This window comes from Loxodonta africana, chromosome 1, assembly GCF_030014295.1.
Source record: "Loxodonta africana isolate mLoxAfr1 chromosome 1, mLoxAfr1.hap2, whole genome shotgun sequence".
In the NCBI taxonomy this organism is placed as follows: domain Eukaryota; kingdom Metazoa; phylum Chordata; class Mammalia; order Proboscidea; family Elephantidae; genus Loxodonta; species Loxodonta africana.
The window spans coordinates 94,544,485-94,554,011 of NC_087342.1; the positions used below are offsets into that span (position 1 = coordinate 94,544,485).

General features: G+C 50.2%; 2 protein-coding genes across 4 annotated transcripts; both read right to left on the minus strand.

The window, feature by feature from the left end:
• Positions 1-178: 178 nt before the first annotated feature.
• DAXX (death domain associated protein) lies at positions 179-4,926 on the minus strand. 3 transcript variants are annotated; one of them, XM_064284567.1, is made up of 8 exons: positions 4,815-4,926; positions 3,660-3,918; positions 2,677-3,508; positions 2,346-2,557; positions 1,963-2,191; positions 1,326-1,800; positions 944-1,166; positions 179-741 (listed from the first exon to the last, which is right to left on the minus strand). In XM_064284567.1, exons 2-8 carry the CDS (start codon positions 3,864-3,866, stop codon positions 682-684), a joined length of 2,238 nt encoding a protein of 745 aa, XP_064140637.1. In that variant the 5' UTR covers positions 3,867-3,918; positions 4,815-4,926; the 3' UTR covers positions 179-681. The 3 variants fall into 3 exon arrangements, with proteins under 3 accessions (XP_064140637.1, XP_064140648.1, XP_064140643.1); XM_064284578.1 differs by having other exon boundaries at positions 3,660-3,915; positions 4,815-4,907; XM_064284573.1 differs by lacking the exon at positions 4,815-4,926 and having other exon boundaries at positions 3,660-4,320.
• A 133-nt stretch (positions 4,927-5,059) lies between these two features.
• SMIM40 (small integral membrane protein 40) lies at positions 5,060-7,472 on the minus strand. Its single transcript, XM_064284590.1, has one exon. It carries the CDS (start codon positions 7,274-7,276, stop codon positions 6,992-6,994), a length of 285 nt encoding a protein of 94 aa, XP_064140660.1. The 5' UTR covers positions 7,277-7,472; the 3' UTR covers positions 5,060-6,991.
• Between the last annotated feature and the right edge of the window lie 2,055 nt (positions 7,473-9,527).

The window sequence follows — 9,527 nt, forward strand, 5'->3', positions numbered from 1 at the left end:
TTCCCCCGCTGAGGGCTCAGGGATTGGTTCGGCCGAAGCATTCATTCTCCTTTAATTCTGTAAGCCTGCCTCTTGCCATTAGCGACGGATCCTGGCCTTCGCAGTCCAGACCCCGCCCCTAAGCTCTGGCCATTAGCAGGTTTGCCGGGTCGAATCGCCCTCACCTCCCAGCTTCTGACAGTTCCCCTGAAGTCCCGCCCCCTTCCTCTGGGCCAGGATTGGCCAAGTAACCCTTGAGCCGGCCCCTGATTGGCCTTTTTACTCCGACCGCTCAAAGGGAGAAAGTAGAGCGGTTAAGGAGGCTGAAGCACTTTTTTCAGTGCCTGGCAGAGGGCGCGGGAAGGCCCAAAAGCTGAGAAACCCCAAGGAAGGCCTGCAAAGGCCAGGCTGGAAAGGACAGTCCCAGGGCCACCCGGGGCCAGGCTAACCCTGAGCTAGGGAAGAACTGGTGCCAATCTGTGACAGCAAAAGAACAAGGAAAAGACAGGGATACAATAAGAAAAGAATTTTATTGTTTATTAATACGTCTGTGTAAAACTTAAGCTTTTGTTTTTAAAAGAAACACCACCAAAAGGGGAAAAGCTCAGTCCATCCCCATCTCAGTCATTTGCTCCCCACTATCCTCCAGATGCTATCAGCAAACACGTTGGAGGTGGGGAGCATGAATGTTGGGGGAAGCAGTTAATCAGAGTCTGAGAGCACGATGATCTCCTCTGGATCGCACTGTGTGGCCACACTCATCTGCAGGGGAGTGAGAGACAAAGGGGCAAGTGTCAGAGAGATCTGGAATACAGGGAGGAGGAGAAAGAGACGAAGGGACTTAACAGAGACCAAAAAATGGGGGTAGAAAAGAAGTGGTGGGTGCAATACTCAGAGAAGCTGAAACTGAAAAGACAACGAAAGAGAATGAACTGTCAGAAGCAAAACGGCCTCCCTCTCTTACCTTGTAAGTACCAGGCCGGGAGGCTTGAGACTGGGGGGTTTGGGAAGGCCTGGCTGGAGAAGGGCTGCAGAGGGAGCTGGTCACCAGGCCATGGCTGGGAGAGTCCACCCTTGTCGAGGAGTCAGCAACTGGGGTCACAGATGCCAAGGGCGAGGGTGGGCTGGGGAGGGTACATATCCTCTTCCCGTTCTTCTCATGCACTGCCCTCTGCCTTTCCACATAGCTGGAGACAGAAACATCAACATGTGGAGGGGATGACGTGAGTGAGGCTGGAGGGGGAGTGTCCAATCTCATTCCCAGCAGACTCAGTTCCCCAGTGCTCCTGTCATAAAGCCCTGTGCAATCCCACCTTGACTTCCCTCTTCCTCCTCCTTGTTGTTACCTGTCTCCTAATGGCCCTGACCCTGGGGCCTTCTCCTTCCGAGATTTCTTGCAGGGGGGACAGGAATCTCCCCAGGTGTGAGGAGACACACCTCCATTGAAGGAAGTGGAGGTGACCATGGCTGCTCCATTCTCCAAAACAGTGATGAGGGAGTCCTCTGTTTGCTTCTTGGAAGAGGAAATGTCCCTCTCCTCAGGGGAAGGGGTGGTCTCCACGGGCAAGGCTTCAATCTCTAGCTCGAAGAGCTGAGACACAGGACTCTCTTCTTCCAGGGGCAACTCCTCGAGCTGCTCTCCACTGCTTTCAGCATCTATGCCGGAAAGGGCCAGGGGCTCCGCTGACAGTGAAGATGGAGACACTGTAAGTCTTTTGTTTTGCTGCTCCATTGAAGACCTGCTCATCTCTTTACCAGGTTCCAGGTCCTGTTCAGGGGAGATCTGTGGTGGGGACATGGGGCTCTTGTTTCCATCCTCGCCTGGAAGAAGAAAAAAGGAAGGATGGCATAAGAACTAGAGGAAAGAATACTGCTGAGGGGACACTACAAGGACAGAGAAGGAAATAAGGGTCTCAAACAGGTGACTTATGCTCAACAAAGTAGAGGGAACTGACACATGGGGGGAATGCTTCCCTGACATACCTGCTTCCTCCTCCTCCTCTTCATTGTTCCCCTGACCTTCCTGCATCTGTTCCAGATCCTCCTCCTCTTCAGAATCTGTAACCTCCTCCTCTTCTTCCTCCTCTTCTTCTTCTTCCTCCTCCTCTTCTTCTTCCTCTTCCTCCTCCTCATCACTTTCCTCATCTTCTTCCTCATCTGTCTCAGCCTTGGAGGTGGTAGGACACTCCTGGGATGCTATTCCACTAGGGCCCTAGAGGACAAAGGAGTTTCTCTAAGAAATCCCTTGCTCCAGAGTCCAGCCCTTGCTTTCTTTCTGCACATTCCCCCAGCAGTCACCCCAGACTCCCTGGAGGCCAGTGCAGGGGAAGGACATGGCCTCTCTGAAGGAGGTATCCCTCTCATACCTCACCAGAATCTGAGGAGGCTCTGGGGGGTTCTGCAGGGTGGCCAGAGGTGCCTTTGAGCCGAGCCCTTCTCTTCTGTCTCTCACCCTCCTCACTCTGATCTTGCATCATTGCATATTTGGTGATGACCTCATCCAGCCGGCTCATGGCCAAGCTCCGGTTTTCCCGAAGGCGCCGAGCCAGGATGGGATCCAACAGTGCAGGGTCAATGCCTATGTGGGAAGATATAAAGTCAGAGCATTCAGCCCAAACTCTAGAAGGAGAGACTAAAGGGATGCCCCTCTGCCACACACCTGATGGGTTGCTGATGGGCATCCTGCAAACTCCCTACCTGGCCTATAGTCATCTGTGAGGTGGCAGCCAAAGTTGTAGATGAGATCAAGGTGGCGTCGTTCCTGTAGCCTGATGCCCACATCTCGGAAGGCATCCTGAGCCATGAGCTGGAGCTGCTGCCGAGGGAGGCCGAGGCTGTGTCGAGCAGCTGCCTTCTCTACGGCCCGCAGCACATCTCTATAGTCAGGGAAGGTATCAGGCCCTGGCTTGTTGATAAGCCGCTCAATGCGCCTGTTAACCTCTGGGTAGCGGGTTCCACGGTAGGGGATGCGCTGCTCTATAACACGGCCGGTCAGTGAAGAGCAGTCTTTCAGCTCACACAGGCGCCCAAAGAGGCGGATCAGCTTACGCTTCAACCGTGCCTCCTGTAGGTATGTGGAGTCCGGGTCATCCAGTTCTGAGAGATCCAGCTCCTTCTCCTGCAGCCTCCGTATCTCTGCCACATAGAGGGCCAGTAGCTGCTCCAAGTGCTGGATCTGCCGCCGAGAACCACGGGTCCTTGGGGCCTCAGAGGCAGTGGTCTCAGCATTTGTGGAGTCTAAGGGGGGGTCTGTGGGAGGGTTATTTCCAGAGGGCTCACTGGAGGTGGTGGCAGCAGGTGACAGGTTCAGCTTCTTCTTGGCTGAGTGGGCCTTGAGAACAGTGCAGAGCTCGTTGATGTAGACATAGAGCTTAGCTGGCCGGCTCCGGGCCCGAGATAGGACCCGAGAGAGGATGTTGCAAAACTCCGCCGAGGCCAAAAACAGAGAATGGGCTCGCTGCTGGCGGTTATAGAGGAATGGGACCACCTCAGGGTGCTCTGCCGTCTGCATCTTACACAGTTTGAGGAACTGGACAGTTCAGAGGAAGAAAGGAGAGGAAAAGAGACAAGGGAGATGGTTGAGAGGAAGGTGAGGTGGGGTTAGCAGGGAAGAAAGGACAGGAGAGCCAGTCAGCCCTCCCCCTCCCTAGAGTACAAGAATCTCCTCCCTTAAAGCTCACCTCTTCAAACAGCTTCTCATTCTCCAACTTGTAGCATTTCTTGCTGCCCGAACTACTGCTTCCTTCAGACACACAGGGCTCAGAGGGGCCAGGGGCTTCTGCCCTGGGCGAGGCCGGATTGGGGGGTGGGTGGGAGGGCCCTGGCTGAGCAGCTGCTTCATCTTCGTCATCATCATCCAGCACGATGATGTTGTTATCGGTGGCCATGGGGGATCAAATCCCCCGGAGGGAGGAAGTGGTGGGGATTTCAGAAATCCTGCTGGAAGGGGATGGGGCCTCAGAAAGAGCCCCTCCAGCATAGCCCCATCCCTTCATCTCACACATTTTCCAATCTCCTTGGGTTTCAGTAATACCCAGCTCTGCCCAACAGTGTCTTCACTGACTATCATCAGCAACCATTAGTTACATATACTTTTCGGGCCCTGCACCTGGGAGGGGGATCCCCAACCACCTACAAACAGTAAGTTCCTATCTCCAGCTCCACCCCTCAGATCGATTTCCGGTCTTTCTGTTTCGTTTATCCAAGGTTTCTCACAGTTGGCAAGTTGATCCTTCCTCCCAGGACAGTTTACCACACTGCATCTTATTTCTTTGACACCCTCTTGCACAGATGCTACATCACTGTTGGCACACCCCACGTTTTCCCCCTTTCGCCCTCAACCACGTCAAACCTGCACCCCCCACCCCATCCTGAATGATCACCCCAACTCCTACACTCTCTGTGGAGGAACAGGTTCTCTCCCAACAGCCCATTCTCCTTTCTTCTCCTTGAATTATTCCCATATTCCACCGTCTAATAGGTCCCTTCAAACCGGGGCTTTAAAAAAAAAAATTAGGTTGGAGATATTTTACCTCGAATCCCCTCCCTCTCACCCCACCCTAATTTTCCCTTTTCTCTCCGTTGACCCGTAACCGCTCGTGAGCCCCTGACTGGGCTCTCTTGATTCCTCTTCAATCCCAATCCTGGGTCCGGCCCCCTTCCCCAGGTGAGCTTCCCGCCAAATCCCCCCTCCCCCCGCAGTTCAGCCCCCGGCCGCTCTCTCCCCTTCAGGAATAGGAGGTACCACAGTTTGCTCTCGAGCTCAGCTCTCGGGTCTCCACAATACCTCTCCCTCGATATCCCCACCCTGTCTGCCCGCACCGTCCAGCGCCCACCTCAGAAACGGTCTCTCGAGGCGACCCTCACCGCTGATCTCAGAACCTCGCATGCTTCTCTCCGCCTTCCTTCCCCCTCCCACCGCAGTCCCTACTCAGGACCGGAAGCCGCAGAGTTTCCGCTTACATGCACCTAGGCGCAGCCATCTTATGATACGGAACGTTGTCCTGTGGCCGGAAGTGATGTAGTCCCGCCCCTCGAGTATCTCCAGTAGTCTGCGGCGCCCTATCCCCTAACCTGTAGGGGGCGTGGTTTGTCCCTTCAAGGAGTGCGAAGCACCCGGGGATCGCCATTTTGCCGTACGGCGTTGTCTCAGTCCGGACTTATGCGCGAAGCCAGTGAGGCTCTTTTCACCCGGTGCTTCTGCGATTCCGCCAATCAGAAACTTCTTGCACTGAGCGCAACCGCCGGTGAATCGCGTGCAGGGAGGATTGAGCCACTTTTCCAATTGGGGGGGGGAACGGAACAGGATAGATAAGGAGTTGGGTTCCCCAAGGCTGTGGAAGGTTTCATAGAAGAGTGAGAATCTCTTAAGAGGAAAAAAAATCCTTTCCTTCCGCTGGGCTATTGACAAACCTTCCGGCCCAGATTTCCTATCTCCCAGGTGTTGGTTTGCAAAGCTTAAGCAACTGCGTCCGCCCCTTTTCTTCCGACGGCTGCACGCCCCTTGCTGCTACCCTCCATCTAGCTCTACATCTAGATGCCTCCATCTCCCCATCGTGAAATCATAACACATGCACACGAAGAAGCACAACGCGCTACACAAATGCGTTATTATTATTGCCACTGTTGATTTGCTTTTCACCCATCACCACGTAACGATCAATCAAGCAGATGGGACCTGGGTTGTTTTCTGTTCTTCTCGAGAGGGGTTCCCCGACGCGCAGGAGGCGCTGACCAGGAGGCTGTGCTTCGTAGAGGAGTCCAGCGCCTAAGGACCGGCGATGGGGCAAGGGTTTTAAGAATCTGATCAAATTGCCACTGTAAGGGTATGAGACGAAATGAGAAATGAGTCTCGTGAAGTACCTGGGGTCTCGTCTCCTCTTCCTGTGGGATTGCTGTGGAAAGAAGGAAGGAGGAAGAAACTGATTGTGATGCCTGTCTCACCCGCACCCCTTCGGCCAGCTTTAGTGGGGCTAGAGGGACTCGTCAAGGCAGGGGCAAAGTCCAGAGGTGAGCTCATGTGCAAACCCAAAAGATTAACACGACTCCAGTCTCTGAGATTTTCACCTCCTGCATCCTGTGCATTCCATAAGTAGCGAGCATCTTCCCACTTTCTAGTACCACCCTTACATCCCCCACATCTTTGGAATCCCAGAACATCAAACCTTCCCTCCCATTAAAGAATTCCACACCACTTCTCTCCAGTTCTCTAAGCCTAAGTCTTCAAATTGAGACCATGAAGACACTCCAAAGGGTACCTGAGCATGGGCGTTTTACTGGATCTAATTTCCAGATCCTCACCTTTCCCAAAATTGTTTTCCTGAGTAAGCACCGGCAGTACAGGTTCTCTTTCTTCCCTTCCCCTTTTACAATGGACTTCCTCCCTCTTAAAAAAAGAAGAGTATAGCTCTCAACCATAAAATCTCCTGTGGTAATCTTTTTTTTTTTTTTTTAGTTAATCTTACCTTGTCTCAAAGAGACAAAGAGCCTATTCCTTTCATCCAAAAAACCAAACCAAACCCTTTGCGGTTGAGTCAATTCCGACTCATAGCGACCCTCTAGAAATGGAGCAGAACTGCTCCATAGGGTTTCCAAGGAGTGGCTGGTGGATTCAAACTGCTCACCTTTTGGCTAGCACCCCAACTCTTAACCACTGTTTCACCTGGGCTCCATCAAGTCACTATGATATCTCAATTCAATTTGACATTCAAAAGGGTGATTTAACTATTTTATTTTAAAATGTGAACATTATTAATATGCCAATATTGATTTCAATTCTTGAAGCAACCTTAATTTATGATGAAAAATTTTAGATGCCACTTAAAAATGAGAGATTACATACGTTTTCAAAATTATTTCATAATTATTTATTCTCAAAATTACTTCAAGGAAATTAAGATTGCTTCTCTAAGCTATATAAATGTCCCCTCCACAACCCCCAACAGTCCCATTTCCCTCCTGTCTCCCCTCTCACCTCTGTGGCAGGGAGAGAGAATGCTTCTAGGAAAGATGGTCACAATTCCAGCTCTTGCTCCTTCTGAGGTGTTTGCAGGAGCCAGTCCCCAAACTTTGCCCATGGTAGCAGCCACAGCAGCTTATAGGCAGCCTGCAGCATCAGCAGTGTCAGGAGGAGGACCAGGAAGATAAAGAAGGCCTTGTCCAAGGTCTGACGAAGGGGACCCCTGGGAGGAGAGGGACCATGGGCAAACACCAGGAACACATCGTCCTCGTCCACATTGCCTTCCTCTGCCATCCTGAACCCCAGTCTGACAGCTGGCTGGATCAGGGAGGTTGGCATGGAAGCCTTGCTCAGCACTGCCAGGATTAAGGGGTGTGGTGCTTGCAAGTCCTGCACCTGTCTTGACCCTAATTCCCCCACTCAAGAGAGATAAGAGAGCCTTTGGAGCAATCATTTAATTACCCAGTATAAAGCGAATGGTCTGGACTAAACAATCCCTAAAATCCTGTCCAGTTTTACCACTTTATGATTCTGTGATTTGGAATCATTAGGCCCAACATAGAGACAAACAAACTGGAACAAGCAGGCAGCCCAACTGTCCACATTCTGGGTCTTTAAGGTCAAGGCTCAAGGTCTGGGGACCCTATAGAGAAAGGGTGAGCAAGTGGACCTTGTGTGCTACTGTGAGCTGCTGTCCGTCAAGGAGGGGGCTGGGCCTTTTATTTTTCAGTTGGCCGTTAAAGTCCCTTTGGGTTTGACAGCGGGTGGCTGGCTGGGGGGGGGGCCTCTCCTGAGGGGGTTGGGGACAAGTAGCCGAGTGCCCGGGGTCTACAGTCAGCTCAGGCATAGTTCTCCCGCCCCACCCCCACCCCCACCCCCACCCCCACCCCCACCCCACCCCCACTCATGTCTGCCTTTGGCTGAGATTGGACGTTATAACCTAGACCTTTTGGAATTTTGGGAGAGGCGGATTATAATTGGACAGCGTGAGCTCAAGGGGTGGTCATAAAAAGAGAAAGATTTTGATTGGTCAGTGGGTCCAAGCGGGGTAGTTGCGACCTACTGGGGCAAATACAAGCCAAGGAGTTGCCTTTTAGTCTAAAAAAAGCATGGCCACGCCACGTGTGTCAGAGTAACTGCTCCATAAGGTTTTCAGTGGCTGATTTCTCAAAGAGATTACCACGTCTCTCTTCCAAGGCGCCTCTCGGTGGACATAAACCGCCAACCTTTCTGCTGGCTAAGCATGTTAAAGTTTGCACAACCCAGGAACTCCAGGGCAAAAATAAGATGTGAGGTTTGAGAGGGATAGAGATGTCGTTTTCTTGTAGGATTTTGTCTTAAACATAAAGAAATGCTCGGGTTTGCCATGCATAAATTCCTTTAGTTTATTGCAAGGTAGTCATGGCAAGGCACGCACTGAAGTCTTCCATTTTAGAACCCAAGAATAAGAATTGACAATTACAATTACAGTGTTAGTTCAGTAGTTAGAGTCCCAATCTTTAGACTTAAAGCGTTTACCTTTTACAAGAGGTTCTCGGGAGGAAGACTGACCATGGCTGGAACTTGGTGGAGCTCCCGCATAGCTAGGGTCCGAGGTCTGTAGCGGTGGGTAGCCTGCAAGCTCTCATAGTCTTCGGAGAAAGTCAGAGACTAAAGAGATACTTTGCCTCTGCCTGCCTCTCAGAGCATGAGCCGAGATCCAGTGTATACATTGACCTTGCACAATAAGGATTAGGTGATGTCATGTTTAAGAGACTAGTATGTCACCTTTTTTTTCTTCAAGGTCAAAGATTTGGTGGTTGTTTACGACTTACCTAGTGTCTCAAGACCAAGTAACACAGAGGCAATTTTATGTAATAATTCCTTTATCATATCACATATGTGCCGAGCCAACTTAGGAACGTTTTTGTTATAGCATAGATGCAACAAACATGTTTAGGGAGGTTTTTATCATATACATGTGATGAGCCAATTTAGGGAGGTTTGACTATATTTTACATCATTGCAAAATACTTCAAACTTTTGTATTTCTAATTTAGAGACCCCCTATCTAGTTATAAGTTACAATTTATTTATCATAGCACATGGATGCAGTGCCAGCATCTAGAGGTTTTTTACTACATTCTATTTATCAATTTCTAAAGTTAGAAGTTTTCTAATTAACTATCTGATGTTTTATAGTTATAGTTTCTAATACCTTGTAAGCTGTTAATGACATAAGTTTTCTGGTTAGAGAGCATCACAGAAGTATATACATATATTTTTCTAATTTCGTATTATGAGTGCGTTGTACATACGCAGATTGAAAGCATAACAGTGTTGAAAGCATTATGAAAGACTGTGATTTGAGAACTTCATATAGGCACACATAACAGTCATCGAAGGGGAATGTCATCAAGGACATTGTGGCTGGGACAAGGGTTGAAGGCCTTTTCTTTTTTAGGTTTTTATTGTACTTTAAGTGAAAGTTTACAAATCAAGTCAGTCGCTCATACAAAAATTTATGTATACCTTGCTATATATATATATATTTTTTGCTATATACTCCTAGTTGCTCTCACCCTAATGAGACAGAACGCTCCTTCTCTCC